Source organism: Vanellus vanellus (assembly GCF_965231255.1).
Source record: "Vanellus vanellus genome assembly, chromosome: 2".
In the NCBI taxonomy this organism is placed as follows: Eukaryota; Metazoa; Chordata; class Aves; order Charadriiformes; family Charadriidae; genus Vanellus; species Vanellus vanellus.
Window position 1 is genome coordinate 106,514,007 of NC_138906.1, and position 19,017 is coordinate 106,533,023.

General features: G+C 40.6%; 1 protein-coding gene across 1 annotated transcript; it reads left to right on the top strand.

The window, feature by feature from the left end:
* Positions 1-3,648: 3,648 nt before the first annotated feature.
* CYB5A (cytochrome b5 type A) lies at positions 3,649-17,902 on the top strand. The gene is made up of 5 exons (XM_082499361.1): positions 3,649-3,930; positions 11,822-11,950; positions 13,542-13,571; positions 15,921-15,955; positions 16,756-17,902. Exons 1-5 carry the CDS (start codon positions 3,787-3,789, stop codon positions 16,832-16,834), a joined length of 417 nt encoding a protein of 138 aa, XP_082355487.1. The 5' UTR covers positions 3,649-3,786; the 3' UTR covers positions 16,835-17,902.
* The last annotated feature ends 1,115 nt before the right edge of the window (positions 17,903-19,017 follow it).

Below are 19,017 nucleotides of genomic sequence, written 5' to 3' on the forward strand. Positions count from 1 at the left end.
TGAAGACAATGACAAAAGCATCCTTTCCACCTTCTCAGTCTGTGTTGGGGCTGGAATCAATCTGGAACCCAAGAGCTGAGGAATTCCTCTGAGATGTTGGTCCCCTCCTGTCTAGCAAGAAAGCTTAATTCCCAAGGAGCTCAACAGAGATCTTCTCACTAAGTCGTACAAGGACCATGGCCAGACTGTTGGAGAAAACTGCAGGCGCAGGGAGGCACACTGGAAACCTCTTCCTTTTTCCCCACATCAGGCTCCCTTCCTAGTGGTAAAGGGAACTTTTGTGCTCCCTGCTTAAATCCATCTCTCTTCTCAAGTGGCACGTGAATACCGTATTCTATCCTATGCAGAACTGAGTACAGCCTCACACTGGACTGAAAGCTGTACTAATCAAGGATCGCATTCAGCGATATGATTAATAATTGTCCTGGTTCCAGCAAGGATGGAGTTAATTTCCCCAAGGAGCCGGCAGGGGAGGCAGGTATTTCATCCCACGTGACCCATGCCCAGCTATATGAGGCGCTAGCCGGGGAGAAGGGGGCAGTTGTCACTCGGGGGCGGGCTGCTGGTCCGGTCGGCGCGCTGTGCGGCGGTACTGGAATCGCGTTCTTGTACTCCTTTATCGGTGTTATTCTTTTTCTTTCTTCTTCCCTTTGTCTTTTGTGTTAAATTACGCTATAACCCACGAGTTTTGCCTTTTTCTGCCGATTTTTCCCACGGCTGTGGGAGTCGAGCAAGCGGCTGTGTGGTTCTCTGTTGCTGGCTGAGGCCAAACCACGACAATAATAAACATAGACAATTTGTTCTCCCATTTTTGCTCTCAAAGGAGAAATGTATGAGGAACAGCATTTTGTCTTGGTGGGAATTTTTAATAGGTACACTCCTACATATTTATCAAAAGATGAAAAAAACAGCTGGTATTTGGAGTGGAATATGATTAGACATATAGTGGTTCTACCAAAGTTGTCTCTCGCATCCTAAGCTTTGCCTTATAATAGAAATTACTGACTCTGTTTTCTACAGTATGAGGCAGTTTTGGGCTCAGGCCACAATCGTTATCTCGATATTTCACATGAAGTTAGAATACAGAGTACATGTATGTTTAATGCCCTACAACTGAGCTGATGTGCTGCAACTGCATCATTTTTGCAACTTCTAAAAAGCACGGAAAGCAGAACTGAAAGAACCAGAATTTCAGACTGAGAATGTGACTTTTTGATGCAGTACTAAGAAATTTCATGTGAGTGGGAGAAATATGAAGTTACTGCTGTTACTTTGCCTGTTGGATGTCTGTTGTATGCTCCTATGTATTGCAGCACAGGCCAGGCTCAGTGTAAAGGAACTAGAGTACTTATGACAAAAACAAACATCTAACATTTCATTATTTAAAGAAAATACACCTTTTAACTATATCACCTTTCTCAATCAAAGTGTTTCAAAGAAAAACAGGCAGGCAGAAAGTCTGCTTGTTATGAAAAGCCAGGAACAAACACTACACAACAGAAAAAGCTGGTTTAATAGTTCCTTAAAACCCTCTTGGGAAAAATGGTCTTACCAGCACAGTGAAGATGGCAATAAATATTTTGTTTCCAAATTTTATGAAGTCACCAGGAATTCACCTGAAAAGCAATTTTGTAAATGATGATCAAAAAAATTATGAACTGGAAACATTTTTTGAAGAACAATGTCAAAGATAACTTTGCTGTTCTGGTTTTGCTTTGCCTTACCTACAGTGTAACACATTAAAAAGATTAACCTCAGTCATATCCTACAAAAATCACAAAAGAAATGCTTTATAACTGTAATTTTAAAGAAAATTATGTTTCCTTGTTTCTTAGCCTTAAAGGAAAACACATTTCAAGTTTCTTCTAGCAATCATGAAAAGCAGATTTTTTTAAAATGCCAGCCAAGACTATCAGTTCATCAGAGAATTCCAAAAGCTACAGCTTAAGGGAAAAGACCATTTTAAACAAATGAGAAAAAAATCTTGTCCATTTGCAAACACAGAAAAGAAGGGCGGAGTCCTCAGTTTTCATAACGTTTAAAAGAATCCTAAATGGCCAACTGGGGATTTTTGTGGCAAAGATGTTGTAAAACCCATGCTGCGACGTTCCAGTCATCCACTTGCTGTTTGAGGCCAACTCGCCTGTGGGAACTACTTGCTGTATTCAGGGTAGGTTAAGCCTTCCCAGTCATCTTAAAAGCTAATGGGACAGAGTGCTTGCAAATGGCTTCTCCCTTCAGGGGAGAGGATAAAGACAGAATTACTAGTTAACATAGAACTACTAGTTATAAATCACAGGAAATAAAGCCAACTGCCTTCTGTACAAGTAGAACTTAACGTGTGTGGGAGAAATTGCATCTTTACGTGTCAATAATCACAATATGTGAACTTGAAACCACCATAGAGCTCCTTGTAAGCTAAACAGGACATGAGTGGGATAATGGCTATCACTGGTTTTCTGTGAGATCAGTCAGATAAATCACAGAGCTTGGTGTTGATATTTGTTATTTTCAGTAATGATCAGGAAAATGGAATGAAGAGCCTCCCAACTAAAGCTGAGAACAACACCAAGCCATGAGGGACAGTAGCTACTTTTCCCATTAGGCTGACTGTAATGAACTACAGACAGGATCTGGAGATTGTGGTGGCATTCAGCGAGGAAGTATGAAGCTGTCCTGCATACAGATAACCAACAGCACACATACAGTGTACAAAACACCTACCGAAGTGTCCCGGTTTGAGGACACGAGCTTTGAGGAAAGGTGTCTTGACAGGTCACGCTGGGTGAATTTTATGTCACTGAAGTTATGCTGTAAATAAACCCCACAAAAACAAACAAACAAACAAAACAAACAAAAAACGGCCTGTAATCATGCCTGTGTACATGGGGCTGTTGCTATTGAAGCACCCAAGTAGTACAGGTGTGTGACCAAGTGCCGGTGGCACAGCACAGGGTGCTGCCCTGAGGGGGACTGAGGGGACCCGTTCTGGCCCAAGCAAACAAGAAGCCATCAAGCACATCAGAGGCCAGAGCGAAGGAACCGGCTTTTGTCTTAAAACTGAAGGAAAACAGGGCGGCGGGTGGGTGAAAGGGCGTCGCCAAGAGAAGGGGATGGCGCTGCTGCCTGTGCCCTCAGCCCACCCGGCAGCAAGACGGGGGGGGGAGGGCAGAATGTCTCACAGGGCAGCCCGGGCTTACGGCCGCCGGCAGAGTTCTCCCACGGCACGGGGCGAGGGGCTCCTGCCACGGCCGCCAGGGGTTTCGGGGAGCTGTCGGGAAGCACCTCTAGGCAGGGACGCTCCTCAGGCCGCCTCTGCCGGGCTCCCTCACGGCCTACGCGGGGCGCCCAGGCAGCCGCGCGCTTCCCGCCGCCGTCGCGAGCAACCTCCGCGCGCAGGGTGAGGAAGGAAGGGAAGAGAAGGGAAGGGGGACCGCGCCGCCAGTCCGGGACCACGCGCCGCACGTGACCAGCGGCCCCGGTCACGTGGAGGACGCCGCTCACGCCCGCGGCGGTGGAGGGGGGGAGAGGGCGGGACACGAGGTCGCCGACCCCACCCCCGTAAGCCCCACCTCCGCAGCTACCTCCGTCGCCGGCCTGACACCTTCTTTGAAAGGCATTTGGCCCCGCCAATGAGAAGCCGGTAGAGAGGGGGCGGGCGGCGGGGAGGGGGCGGTGGCGGGTGGTGATAGGCTGGCGGCTGGGCTCCGGTCGGCGTGCGCGCGGCTATAGTCGGTTGGGGAGGCAGCGACGCGGTAGTGGTTGTTCGCTGTGCTGTGAGGGGCGATGGTGGGCTCCAGCGAGGCCGGGGGTGAGTCGTGGCGGGGCCGGTACTACCGGCTGGAGGAGGTGCAGCAGCACAACAACAGCCAGAGCACCTGGATCATCCTGCACAACCGTATCTACGATGTCACCAAGTTTCTGGACGAGGTGGGTGCCCGGGGGAGGTGAAGGGGGAAAGGTTAGGCTTTCTTCGGCTTCCCCCGGAGCGGTGACGGGTGCCGTCCTCAGCCTGCTGCCGTAGCGTTCTGGAGGAAACAGCCGTGTGGCGGCCCCGGGGCTTTGCTTGTGGCGCCCATGGGGTGGAGGGCGGTGGGGCTGGCGGCCGTTGGGGTGGGGGCGCGCGAGGGCTGCTCTAACGGCCGGGTGGGAGGGGGAGCGGACCGCGGGAAGCCCCGGGTGGGGCAGCGGCCGCTCCTCGGGCCGGGAAAAACACAAGCGTGTCGGGCACGGCGGGTGTGATCCTGTGCTAGGAGCTGCTTTCCTCCCCGTTCTCCCGCCTCTAAACTCTCTCTCCGCCGTTGTGGAAGCGCCGGTTCCCCGCAGGCTCTGCGCCCTTGCTGCTGTCCTGGTGCGCTCGGCGTGGGCATGCAACGAAGCTGCAAAAGTTCAAACTCTAGTAAGAGTCCAGCGGTCAAATTGAACAACTTTGGCTTCGTGTCCCGTCACCGTCGTACCCGCTCCCCCCGCCTCAGTTAACGATTGATGTTCTTGATCATTTGTTGATGGTGAGCAATTGATGTAATCATTGATAAACATGGTTAAGAAAGAAGTGGTTTAGTTAACAGACCGAACCAACGAAAATATTCTTTTGTGGAGGCGTAGAAATGCAAATAGTAAGCTACATTTAATGCTGAAATAGTTTGCTAGGATTTATTAATGATGTTTTGAGTCTTCTCCCTCACTCCTGCTATTCCCAATCTGCAAAAACCTAGCATCCAATTAAAAAGTGTTATTACAGTTGTAAATTAATTTCTTTGAGGATGCAGTTCAGATCAGTACTGACATGGCAGAATTCAAGCCTCGCTAGTTCTGTGGCCCATCTCGATTTTTGTGGTTGTAAACGTTTGAAATTCAGGGTATAAATTGAGCATTTTGCAAATAAGAGGTCAACAACCAATTTTTCAAAGACAGCTTTCACACAAGTAATATTTGGTTCTTAAGCTGTGTGCCAGCACAAATTGTTTGGCTTTTCAGCAAGGCAGATTGTGAAACTGATCTACTGACTCTTTTAATTACTTTTCATCTAGCTCTGTCCCTGCTCTGGTTCATCCTTCAGTTATGGAAATGTTTTTTTTGGTTATGCAGGCAAGGCCAATTTAATTATAGAAGCCCTGGAGGAGAATAGTTTTTCATATAGCCTGAAAAATTGAAGTAGCTGTTCTTGGAAACTTGATCAGTTTGGGTTGATGCATAATTGTGTAAGTGCTTCCAGACTGGGGATGGGGGAGGAACCCCACACCAACCACCCCCCATCACCATCCATCCCTCCCACCCCACCCCTCCGCAAAAAAAAAAAACCCAACCAAAAAACAAACCCCAAAACAAAACCAAAACCCCACAAACCTAACACAGGATGTAATGAGCTTTTGGATTTAAAGAGTTGTACAAATAAGCTGACAGTCTCTTCCTTTGGTATATGTGATAAAAATTCTAAATATTAGGAGGCATGACCGTGTGCAAATTTCTCCAAGAGAGTCTTCATTTCAGCCTTCAGAAGAACGTTGATAATTCAGCAGCATATCAAAAGAACTCAGTTTGTCTATAGGCAGTTAAATAGTTCTTTCTTGTGGGTTCTAATTCTAGATTTGTGGGTTCTCTGCACCCACAGAATTTAACCTTGCACTGTATTATGCTTTCAATGTATTATGGCTGGTTCTGAAGCTGAAATTTCTGGCTCATAATCTGAGATAATAAATGAATGAGACTGGATAACTATTTCCAACAGAGTATCTAAATGAAACTATACTCCTGAGGAAAGCTCTTGGATATTGTCGTGTTCATTGTGGTGTTGATTTTTGGGGTGGAACCCTTGGATTAAAATATTTCTTATGACACATTTTTTACCTTTTTGAATGCTTTTGATATCTGGTTAATTTATCAAGTGATGTACTAATTCTTTTGACACTGTCAGACACCCTGAGGCATTTACATGTGACAAATGAGGAGAAATTGGAGCTGGTCTATTGCTGCTGCATTCCAGACTATGGTAAACGCTTCTCAGCGAAGTGGGGGTTATGTTAGCTGTTTCCATAGTATTATTGGTCAAACTCTGTTTTACTTTTTGCAGTTCTCTGCAGGAGTAGAAAAGCTTGAAATATTTTGAGAATTAAATATAGGCTACTTAATTAAGTTTAGTAGTACTTCAGAGAGACCACTGCTATAGCATCATCTCACTCCTGGTCTTCCCAAGTAGTAAATAGGTAAGAGTATCAATTTACTAAGGAGCAAAGAACTGGGAACAGAAGCTGACCTCACCAGTCCAATTTCTTAGTACAACAAGCTGTCACTCCAACCACTCATTAACATATGGGAATATTTTTTTATTGGTTATAAAGTTGAAAACTTTATAGCTTCTGTATTAAAGATACCCTGGATGCTCTCACGCCTAGTAAGTGAAAGCATGCTGCTGGCTTTCACTCCATTACAGTACTTAGAGTTTATTTCCTCTGTCCAGTTGTTGTCTCTTCATAAAGCTTGTAAAAGTCTAGTGAAACTTGTTTGGTTTTTGGAACCATCAGCCTCTGAACACTTGACTGAGGTTAGATAGTAAGTGGACTGGAGGTGGTGATATATATGCGTTGGGAGTGGTGAGGCTCAATAGGAGTGGAGATCACACATAGTGTGACCATATTAGATTGGTTTCCTAAGGACAAGGCTTAAAAAGATGCTTTGAAATACAGATGAAGTGCTGGAGGAGAGAAGGATTGTGCAGTTTGACACCTTATCCTAGGGGTTACTGAAGATGAAAATTCCAGCAACTGATTTTTAATTTTTTTAAATGGCAGTTCTCAGGAAAACTTTAACTTGAATATATATCTCTGAATTTTCTTTGATTATCAAAGTATATCCTCTAGGAGATGAAACCGAGAGACAACAGCTCTTGGAGTACAGTATCTGAAAGCTTTTGACAGGAAAGACTATTCTTGTGACCAGAAACTTGGGTATCATCTTTTACATTCATAGGCTTTTGGACCTGTATTACAGAGAACTTAGGAAACCTTTTCATAGTTTCAGGTCCTACATCATTTAAGGGGAAAACAGCTACTTGAAATGCATGTGTAGTCACAGCAGGATCTTATGGCTATCTTTACAGATAATTACATATATGAATACTATTAACTGTCAATTAGTGGATTAAGTATGTTGGTAATGCTTGATAGTATTTCTCCATAGTTTAATAAAACAATCCCACTAATCAGCTTTGACATCAATCTGAGCTAAACGAGTACCTGGGCCTATAAAATAGGAATGAAATTCAGTGTCCTGATCTACTTCCCACCATGGTGAGAATCCTCCCTATGGCTTTTGTGGGAACTTGGTTGGATTCCTTAAGCTAGGCAGAGAAGCTAACAGAAACCTCTCCACCTGAGAGAAATTCCTTGTTCCAGAAGCTATCTATGATAAGTATTTAATATCAATCTAATACAGACTCTGTTTAGGTTGTTTCAATTGGTAGTGGTATCAAAATTTAGCGACAATATTAATGGCCAATGAAAATGTTTTTTTATAAGGTGTAAACTTGTGCTTTTATAGCACTATTTCTAAACAGAATGGACAGCTCCCACAAAATATGTTTTGGATTGCTGGTCAAATAAAGTGCAGAAAAGCACATATTGTTTTACTCTGTCAGAATGAAAAATGTTCTCTCCGCTGTATGGTGATAAGTTATATTCATCCAGTATTATGATATTGTGGAGGAGTAGCATAATACCTTCCACGTTTAAGGTAATGAATAGTTTACATCAAAGGTGCTGGTGCTAGCTTGTTTTGAATGTGAATTTTTATTGCAGAACCTTGCAGTCTAAGGATTAAAACCAGTGTTATTTCCTTAAGCTCTGATGAAGCTTGCAGGAAGATTTGAAAATGCTTTGAGAAATAGCACTTCTTAATACTCTTTTGTGCAAGACGCTGCAAGCTGTAGTTTTGTAAGTGGGGAAATGGGTACCCAGATACCAGGCATTTCTTTTGCAGTTCATCCAAAACCCTAATGATTGTTTTCAAAAATACACTCTCATGAAGAGATCTACTCTCTCAGGCTTCTAAAATTTTACATAAGTACAGAATTTCTGTCCTGTGACTTAAATAGGTGGTGGAAATTATTTGGAGGACTCTTCAGACTACATGAAAGTACCCTTAAACCAAGCAGGTGTTAGTCTGTCTCTCTTGCATGATAAAGCTAAGGTTTTCCAGGTCTTTCTGGCTCTGTTGCTGCCCTTTTCTGCTTCTCATTCTCTGTAATGCAGAAAGCAAAACTTGAATTTATAAGACTGCTGCTCATGGAAACCTTTGTGAATCTCTCCAAATGTTAAATTGGACCCTGGATTTGATTCTCCCAGTATGGGAAGGGGCAGGAGGCAGGAATCGTGAATTAGGATAGTTATACTTTAATAGAGTTTTGAACTATGATACTGAGAAAGTTGCATGACTGTAGTGAGGGGGAGAAAAGGTGATAGGTGTTCAGGATGAAGTAATCACAGACTTCTGACCCAGATGAGAGCAGTGAGTTTAACTGCTCATTTGCTTTATCTAAAACTTTCTAACATGCTGCTGTTAGGAATTAGTCTATGCTGTGTGCTAGTGATGGCTTTGTACAGACTTCTGTTATGCCTGTTACTTAAATATTTATGTTATTATATTGGGGATGTCCTAGGAATGAGCTAGGCTTGCTAAACTTACCAGCAAAAGCTTTTTAATTTCCCTTGAACCACAGTTTTATCTGCAAAAACCATTTACTGATTTGCATCAGGAGGATTTCAGTTTAGGAGTTATCTGTGTAGTCTTGTGGGCTTCCAGTTCCAGGGCCTATCCAGAGGCTCTTCATTAAAGTAGAAATTCTGGTAGCAAAGTTTGTTTACCATGCTGAAGTGTGAATGAAGGCCCTGTATAAACAAACTTTGAGAAACTCATCAAACCATGCAAAATGCTCATATTTTGATAGAAAAGTCACTTCTTGCTGTTTGAGACATTATAGTTGCTCCCTTTCATTAGAGCAAAGTGTTTTCATTAATTGCCTGTATTATGTGGTAGTTATTTGCTGAGGGCTTGCATGTTTGTCTTTAAACAGATGTGCCATATAAAAAAAAGTGTTTAGCTTTGAAGTAATTTTATGTATGTATAGTAGGTTACTAGTAACATCTGCTGGATGGCTTAAGTTTGAAATTCTGTATGTGATTCTCTCTACTTCAGTCTTGCCGATGTGAGGGGAGAAAGTACTGTCAGTTGTTCAGCTATGGTAGCAGAGGTCAGGGTGAGTTTGTCCCCTTCAGCTGATGTGTGATAGCCACTGAGAGGGTTGGTCATGGTCACTGGTGACACTAATGTTGTGGTTTTGTAGACAAAGGGGTCAGTTACTAATTAGACCAAAAACTCATCCTACAGAGAAAAGCTGGAGTGCCTCAGTGAAGTTGCCAATATAGCTACGTGACTGCTTTGTAGTGGTGCAAGGGAGGGATTTGGGAACAAATTAGTATATGATCATTCTGTAATCAGCAACCTGCAGGTGTTAAAGTAGTCTGCAAAATAGTTTTAATGTAGATGCGGTTATACTGGTAGGTCTTCACTTGTTTGACTGGGTGGTGAATTTTTTGGGAGAACTAGTGTAAATCATGTGATCTTGACAATGTTCTGGAGTAACTATATTTTTATCTATGTGCACAAGTAGGATTTGGGCTCATTGCAATGCATGGAGTGAGTGTACATGCTACTCATGCTACTGGTGCTTTATGGGTAGTTTAACTCTGGTGCCTTTTGCTATTTGTTGATGTCTTGTTTGTTAAGCATGTTTTCCAAGCATGTTTTTTCCAAGGAGTTTTGCCTTGTTTTCTGCTGAAGATGCTACATTGTTTGTTGTTTTTTTTTTTTTTTTCAATTTTGGAGTGCAGTTTTTTGATCTGTTCTTTTAATACTGTTCTAGACCCCCAAAACCCCAAATGCCATGTTGCTGAAGGAATTATTTGAAGACTTGTTTGTGGCAATGTCTGGGAGAGCCTTGTAGACTCAAGTTCAGCTTCTTCAATGTACTATAAGTTTCAAAGCACTGAACTTGAGTGATCCATCAACTTTTGTCCAGTCCTTTCCCTGAATCAGAATGGATTCAAGGTCAGGATTTTAGTGAACGTGCCATATTTGCATGTCTGCTTGTGTAATCTTTACTCTGCATGCACTCTTTTAACCTTTTTTGGCTCGGCTGCTGTGCCTGATCTCTCTATCAATTGCTTAATCTTGCTTTGCTTAGTCATGGTAGGGATCCCTTACCCTTCTAGCTGTTGTATCTTGGCTCTTTAAAAAAAGTGTTGGATTGAGGTTTTTTCCTAAAAACCAACCAAACAAAAAAAGGAACTTAATCTATTAAAACAAGTGTCTGCCTTTAATGCAAAGATTCAAGATCTGGTACTGCTGGAAACTGGTAGTAATAGTGCCTTCCTGATCTGTATGACCAAGTCTGTTTTTGTTGGAAGAGGATGATTGATAAGAGGTTAATATGGTAGATTTAAAGTAAATGCCAAACCAGATTGCCTAGACTAGCAGAAATGTTGATGCCATTTCTGTAATCTACTGTCTAAGCATAGCCTTTCTCTTCAGCTATACTCCAGGCAAGATGACCCTAAATAGTGGAAATTTTGCCTATTTTCATAACTTTAAATTCTGTAGTCAGAGGCATTTAAAATGGTGTTGAGTCTCCAAATCCTTATTTCCTCTGTCACTGGTAAAGCGTTAGAATTTATTTTATGGTTGCCTTAATCCAAGGCATTAGTAATAAAGTGTTTTCAACTTGCTTACCTAATCACTCCTGGTGTTTTTGTAGTAGTTTTCTACTTTAAAGTTGAGGGGTGAATTTTTATGGCGTGTTACTTATCTGCTATATGAATGAGTAACTTCACTGGGAAATTTCACTGAACTAGATGTCATATCTTGCAGTATGTACAGACGGAGTTATTGATGGATGGAAATGTAGAACTGCATGCAATCCCAAAAGTGTGTGCTGGGGAGGAATGAAAGTCAATGGAGATCAGGGATTTAGGTTAAGGGAATGGTGATGGGTTGAGGTATTAGGAGATGCTGGAAGATGACTTCTCTAATGTCTCAAGGGTTTTATCAGCAATGTGGTTTTGGGATTCCGTAGTCTGCTAAAACGGAATTGGTATTTTAGTGTTGTATGAGCTTTCTGTTGTGGTTAATCAGTTCCAAAGTAGCTGGCTTAATAGATAATCATACAATAACCTTCAAGGGTCTTTTCCAAAATAAGTTATCTGGTTCAAACCCTAGTTGAAACTAGGATTAACTTGAAGGTCTGGTACCTTAGTGCCTTGCCTAGGCAACCTCAAAGGATGTAGATTCTGTGTGCTCCCTTGCCAACTTGTTTCAGTATTTGATTGCTCTTCTGAATAGTCTTTTCATTATAACTACTTGGAACATTCTTGCTGCAACCTATGCATTTTGGCTTTTATCCTTTTGCTGTATAAATCATTGTTTGGATAAAAATATACATTTCCTGCAGAATTGAGAACATGAAATGTAACTTTAAGTAATAGTTGGGCTATTAAAAGACTGAACGATTCCTATAATGTTCTAAATACTTTAGTTGCTAGGGGTGGTGCCTCTTACTGCTCTATTGCTGATGGAGTAGAAACTTGGCTTCCTTGGTTTTGGCTTCAGAGAGCATGTAAAGCTCTAGTTATTCAGAGAGGTTTGTTTGCTCTAAAGTCTAGCAGCTGATTTTGCAAGGACAATTTTCTTTTATTTTTAAAAATGAAGAATTTCCTTTTTTAGAATGTGGAATGGTTTTCGGTAACAAATTCAAATTCATTAAAAATTGCAGCACCCAGGTGGTGAAGAGGTCCTCAGGGAACAAGCTGGAGGAGATGCTACTGAGAACTTTGAAGATGTTGGCCATTCCACAGATGCAAGGACACTGTCAGAAACCTTTATTATTGGGGAACTTCATCCGGTGAGTATGTGAGAATACCAGTACTTGCTGTTCAGTTACTTCTCTGGTAATTTAGTTCAAAATAAAGGAGAGCTGCTAGTTTGGTTGGATGCCAGTCCTGCAGCTGTTTTTGGATGGACCTGGACTGGAGGTAGGTTTCTCCAGTGTGAAGGCATTTGATTAGTGTAGCGTAAAGATGGTCACATCTAAAATTTTGCTGCTTTGAAATATTTTACGACCTAATTCTTGAATAAACTGAATATGGGATCATGCCATTTCTGGTGTATCCTGAGAGCTCTATAATGACACTCTATAACCCCTGAAGGTGGTATATCAGAACGTCTAGGCCTTTTCTTATGTCAATATGCGGAGTTGTTATTCAAAAGCTGCTTTCATTTTTAATCATTGTAAATATATATGCCAGGCTTCCATCTGGATCTAAAAGTATGATTATGGCTCTTCATATGTGTTTAGAAAAATGGCTACTGTAAGCATCTTACTTCTGGTTTGATGCTCTATCTTCTCCTGTCTTGTGCTGTGTGTTCCCTACTTGCAGTTGTCAGGGTTGTTTATGATCAGTTCCCACTGGATTAGCAGTCACTTCTTTTCAATACTGTCCTTACTATTTTCTGTACTTTTAACAAGCAACTTGCTACTGCCTCAAGCTTTGAAGGCCTTATTTCTAGCTACAGAGCTGCTGCCCTGGCTTCCTTCCAATAGGCCTTTTTTTAAGCTCTCCTGCATCTTAACAGTTGAAAACCACTTGTTAGAGACCTAGGCTGCTCATGTGCCTATAAGGTCTGCTCTGCTGCCCATCCCTGCCTCTTGTGTCGTGCATTAGGGGTAAATATCACTGTCTTGAGTAGTGGATTTCACAGTAAGATTCTTGATCTTGTATCTGTCTTAAATCCTCTCTTGACAATATTAATAGTGTAGCTTCTCCTAATACAAACTAATTGAGCTCTGATGCACATTTGTAACCTCGCAGGCTTGTCACCTATTTCAGGTAGAGTTGATATCAGTGAAGTTGTTCTTAACCTGGCTACCAGTTCAGTTCTTTCTTGTCAAATCAAAACAGGCACTTGTCAAACAAGGAACAGCTTGACAGTTTAATGTACAAATACAGCTCTTTCAAGGTTATACTGTTGGGCTTTTTTGTAACAAATGTGACTTTTTTCAAGTAAAACTTCACAAGTTTATGAAAGATCCATAGTTCTGGACCTTTGTACAGGATGTTGGATCAAAACTAGTTAGATGACTTTGCCTGGTAACATGAGTAGACTAGGTAAACTAACAAGATTGTATAAGCTAAGGTTATGTGTACTCTTTAAGACAAATGAAATGCAAAAACATGGGCACAAGAAATAATGAAATTCTGTTGGAGACTCATGTTTCACTTTATTGTATACTGGGAAGTGTTATTTAAGGAAGCGTTCTTCTTTATGGTACCTCAAAAGCATACACTGACATCTGTTCTTTTGCAAGTCTGTTTCCTAGGTAAAACCAGAAAAAATAGATTTGCAAACTGAATGTAGTCATTAAATGTTATTTGAATGCTTTGGGGTTTTTGTCTAAATGTGTTTTTTTTTTTTTTTTTCTTATTTTCTTGCAGGATGATAGAGGAAAGCTTCAGAAGCCAACAGTAAGTGTGTTTCTTGAAATGCCACATTGTTTCTTTTGGCCATGACAATCAGTATCTCTCTGTAAATGGTATACCCCCAGAGGCAAAAATAATTTGGCTTAATTTAAGCGTAGTGTTTCAGGTCATAAATTTCTTATGTTGATCTGGCTTTAACTTATTCTTCCTGTTAGCTATTCTTTTAACTTGTGTGGTTTTGAACCAAAAGGTTACTAAGTGTGATGGCCTTATGCTATAGCAAAAAGGTGAATCTAGAATCAGTCAATGATTTTCTAGTATTCGGTTTGAGGGGAAAATTTGCAATTGTGAATCCTTTTCAAGGTGAAAATACTGCTTGCTTCCTAACTGTTCCAGTAGATTTTGCTGAGTGTCCTGTCAATGTACTATTGCACTTATTTTCTAGGTTTTTTTTTTCTATCTTTAACAGTTAAGTGCCAAGACAACTTTATTCTATGTAACTCATAAAATTCAGATGTCCCTTAAAGGAGCAAGTGCATCAGGGATTACTTGTACAGTTGGTGCTGCTATGTGTGTAGAGGATGTTTGCGTAGGGCTGGCTTAACAGTACAGCAATGCACTTAGGAAATAGAAGAATATTTTTTAATGAAATGTAGTAGGAATAGGATGTTACTCTTGCTTTTTGAGATTACTTTTAAGAAACAATGACTTTTGTAAGATCTTCCAATAATATGAATAAGCTAAAGGAAGTTAAAAAATGTTTACACTGAAATACTTGCTATAGCAATTATTAATTTTCTTATTAATTAAGGACCGGAACTAGTATACTAATAAAAACAAGAAATTGGAGCAGCGACTGGAATTCAGAGCTTCTTCCCACCAAGAATAACATCTGCTATTCAGGTTTCTTTTGAAATTCAGGGCAATATACACTTCAGCTGTAGGAGTAGCAATCATGAATGCAACTGAGAAACAGACTGCCTAGAGCAAGTTCTACAATCCTTTGATTAAACTTACAGGAACTTGCTAAACTGAAGTACTTAGAATATTAGTTTTGTCAAAGCATGGCCAGTTGGGAGTTAAGATGTATCCAAATTACTTTTTACTACATTCCTATTTGGCTTATTCACTTGGTTTAGTGCTGGTCATAGATAACTATGCTACGTGTGTGTTTTCTGACATTCCAGAAGGAAGCTGGAGCACTTTCCTCCAGCAGGACGTGTGGGTGTAGCTGATAAGACGGTTTCACTTTGCACTGTGCTCTGAGTGTGTGATAGGCCTTGTGTGCCCTGGCTCTCTAGAAGCCGTCAGAAGGCCTTGTGCTTTCAAATGTCCTTCTCATCCTTGGACTGTATTTAAAGTACCCTCAGTGTACATGTCCAGTGTCATACTGTTTAAAAACAGGTTTTTGATGAGCTGGGCCATGTTCCTCTTACTGTCTTGATGTGAGAACTATACCCCAGCCCTGGAAGCAGCAAGTCTGTTGTAGAAGGTGTTAGCCTTGGTAGCGCAAACACAAGCTGTCCCATGCAGTGTGTCTTTGGGATTAGTTTTTCATGGAGGCGTTCACAAAACCAATATAGATGTAATCAGTGCCTTATTCTTTCAAATATGGTATTTGTCTTTTGATAAACTGTGATGATTTGGATGCTTGAAAAAGTAGCCTGTTTGAACCCGTGAGAGGATGTTGGGAATCTTTTGCTCTTAAAATGAATTGCAAATATTCTGATACTGAAGCAATTCATTTTTCAGTGATGGATTTTGTACCACAAAATTTAAGTACAGTTTTAATGCTTGGATCTTTCAAATGCACTTAGGGGCATGTGCAATTAGTAGTATTCAAATTAATAAGTCTTCATATAAATTAAGCACATGTACCCAACTGGGATTTGATCTTGTGTGTTTTCTAAGGAAACTGAACAAGAAATCCAAATCAATGTTGGAAACAACTATAATTTGACTGATTCTTTTGTAATCTGAAACACCATTCTAAAACCCTAAGTTTAATAAGCCTTGTGGATGTAAATTAGTAGCCTTCTTCATGTAGGTTCCATATAAGAAATACTTGTGTATTAATTCAGAGTATTTTCAATTAGATTTTAGGCAAATAATGGATCTTTGTCTTTTAGGTGACTAAAACTCTTCAAATGTAACCTAAGGTTGAAGTAGCTTCATGGAAAACTTGTAGCAAAATTCTTTGATATTTTTTTAATAACTGCTGCTAGCTTCTAACACAAGTCGGTTATAGGAATTCAGAGAAAATGCTTTCCAAATGCAATGCACTGAGTTGTTTTTAAATTAGTCCCACTTAATGAGTTTTGAGAAATTGAGGGGCTGGTTAAGGTGGAGAGGGGTGTCTGCCTGAGGTAAATATCTGTTTGTTTTGCTTTCCAGGAAACTCTTATTACCACTGTTCAGTCTAATTCCAGGTATAGTATGACACCTAATGGCAACTTTAAATTCCTTATGATTATGTTTCTGAAGCTTAGAAAGTTGAATAGCTTCTATCAGCTGGAAGCTTAGATGTCAGGATGGTGCATGAAAATTTCTGTTCTATGTAAAGTCCAAGTTGGTATCTATTTACCACTTCACAAGCATGTTAGCTTACTGTCTCTATCAGTTGAATAGAAAACACTTGTTGCCATTGCTGACTTTTTTTACTGATGTGGATGCCTCACTTTGTAAAATTTCCTACAACTGTTTTGTCTAAGGGAAATAGAGAGGATTATGGAAATAGAGAGGATTATGTCTCTAAAGAGGAAAATCTGTCAGGATTGGAAGGGGGGGGGGGGGGGGGGGGACCACTTTGGAACACCACTGAATCAAACTTGCTAAAGTTAGAGCCTGCTGACAGTTGGTTACTGCTGAAACCTCAAAGGACTGTTCCTGAGTGGGGAGTCTGGGTGCTTGGAAGTGTCATGTGTTTCTGCTACTTACATGGCTTTTGAATGTATGATATTCTGGGCAATATGCCATGACTTTAAATGTGTCTAGAGTCTTACTCATCTCTAGTAAGCAAACTTCTTGTAAGCTCTAGTTACAAAGCCTTAAAAGTCGAAGCTTTTTTTTTTATTGGCTACAGTATTACTGGCTAGCCCAGGTGTTCTGTTGCCCTAACTTTGAAGTATTTGTTGGAGTGGAGAGAAAGGACTTCTTTAAGCAATGACTTTTTTAAAAAAACTTGCTGATTGTCACTATCTAAACTGCTGTTTCAAAAACTTCCTTCTAGTTCATGGTCCAACTGGGTGATCCCAGCAATAGCAGCAATTATCGTGGCCCTGATGTATCGTTCCTACATGTCAGAGTAAGCGCCTTACTCAGAACTAATGCAAGAAGAGACTGATCTGGAGAGAATATAAACAATCCTAACCCTACATGTTTCTGGACAAAAGCCTGGTGTGTGGAGAAAAATTCAACTTTTTCAGAAAACTGAACAGTTCTTCTCTGCTGTGCACTTTTCCTAATGTTGCCTTCTTATCTGCTGTTCTGAAGTGATAAAAAGGCAGGATTTCTCTTTTTGTATAACAATTTTATTCTCTAATGAATTACTTGATAACTGTATTGGTTTCTGTGTTAGAATATTGTTTTGTATGTAACACTGATTCTGGTTATTTCTCTTTAGTCTGTAATGGGGTCCATAGGGATCTCTACTTATAAATTTTACAGCTTTAAATGACTACCAAAACTGTGTACATGTATTTGTCCATGTACACAACTTAACTTAAAAAAAAAATCACGTTGTCTTCTTAAATGTAGTATGTTTGAATGAAATGCTAATTAAATGTAAAGGAAAAAGCTGACTGGAGTATATGTATGGGTGCCTGTCAGCAGTTGGGCCCCTACCAATCAGGCTATAATGAGCTGATTTTTTTTTTTCCTTTCCTCTTGATATCTGCTCTTATAGTTGTTGTAGATATTCCTACTAGCAAACTGTTCTGTTTGGCTCCCATTGAAAAAACCAGGTGAAATGGAAAAACCCAATGTTTGGCCCAATTAGCGGGTTTTGTGAAAAGTAGCTTTTTTCTTTTTTTTTTTTTTTTCAAAAAAGGCAGAAAAAAGGTGTTATGTAAATACCACTACAGGTAATGTAACTGCTCCTAAATAATACTGTTCCTGCCAAGCACTCAGGTGACTCTCAAATTTGTTCCGGAACTTTTAGATTTTTATAAAACCTTTGACTCTGTCATGTATGTTGTGTATCAGTTCCCCTCCCACACATGAAATCTGTTTCTGACTGCTCTGTGATGTGCTCCTTGGTGCTTTACTATGAAGAGATGACTATTTTCACTGCTAAATACAAGACAACTGAAAGTTTGCATCTTGTGGTGAATGTTTTTAGTCACATGTAAATGATCATGAATAAAAGTTCAATTGCTTACTCTTGCTGGCTCAAATCTGTTAATTTCAGATGTTTTTGAAAGCTTTGGAAGGTATGCTGTTGCATATTGGGGCACTTCTGAGAAATATGTTTGGTGCATCTTAAGTCAAGATACTTCCCTTATGCAGGAAAGCCACATATAAAAAGTGAGAAGAGTGTGCTATGGAGCAGTTACCAGGTATAAATGTTTTCATCAGCATAACCTCAGCACCAACTAATGACTTAATGGTTTGGCCCTGCAAGCTCTGCCACACTTGACACTCATCAGGACTTGAAACACTGTTCCAAGGGTTGCCTCGTGGCAGCACCAGGGAAGATGCGTGCTGTTTAGGCCCTGTGTCAAGTCAAATTGGAACATAATGCACTGTAAACACCAGCTTTTAAAAAAATAAAATGGGGAGGGGAGGTGCTGTGCCTTCAGGAGACTGTCTTGTGCATATATAGGAATATGACATACAGGAATCTTAAAAGAATTCTTTATTGTGGATTCCTGTTGGGATAATGCCTTTACTTCCTTATTTGTAGCAAATAAGGATATCTTGTACAGCTTCAACTGTGAAAGTGTTTATGATCTTACATTTGTACTCATGTCTTCTCTCAGACTTGGTTTACAGATAGACACATGCACTCACAGTAGATCCTGTGAACTTTACATTGGAAATTTTAATGTGCAGTATGAATGGCATTGTGTGGGATTGTGTCTAACACTAACTTTTTTCCAGTTCTTGCCCTAGCTTTTCCTCTGAATGTGGTGAAGCCAAGTTTAAAAACTCAGGCTTTCTTGACTTTTTACAGATAACCTTTAAAAAGAGTATATTGTCTCCAAGTTGGTATTTTGACTCTTAAATCAAGATTGAAGTATTGAGTTTTCTGTTTGTTTTTAAAATAACACTTAAGTTTGCTTGTCTAGGTGGGGCAAAAAAGCCCAACACTAACACAACTTTAGAAAGTGTAACCTTTCATATCATTTTTTTTTTTTTTTGGAAGAATTTCAGACTGGGATAATATGTCCACATCAGCAGACAGGGTAGTGCAATCAAAGTGGGTCCGTAAGGCCAAACATTTCTTGCAAAAGGCCCTTTTTCCATGCTGTGTATGTTTTGGGAGTTCTAG

Bases quoted from the DNA above. Each gene is read 5' to 3' on its own strand.
- CYB5A (XM_082499361.1), top strand. From the start codon at position 3,787: ATGGTGGGCTCCAGCGAGGCCGGGGGTGAGTCGTGGCGGGGCCGGTAC. The intron at 11,951-13,541 runs GTGAGTATGTGA...ATTTTCTTGCAG, and splicing joins TTATTGGGGAACTTCATCCG to GATGATAGAGGAAAGCTTCA. The intron at 15,956-16,755 runs GTATAGTATGAC...ACTTCCTTCTAG, and splicing joins ACTGTTCAGTCTAATTCCAG to TTCATGGTCCAACTGGGTGA.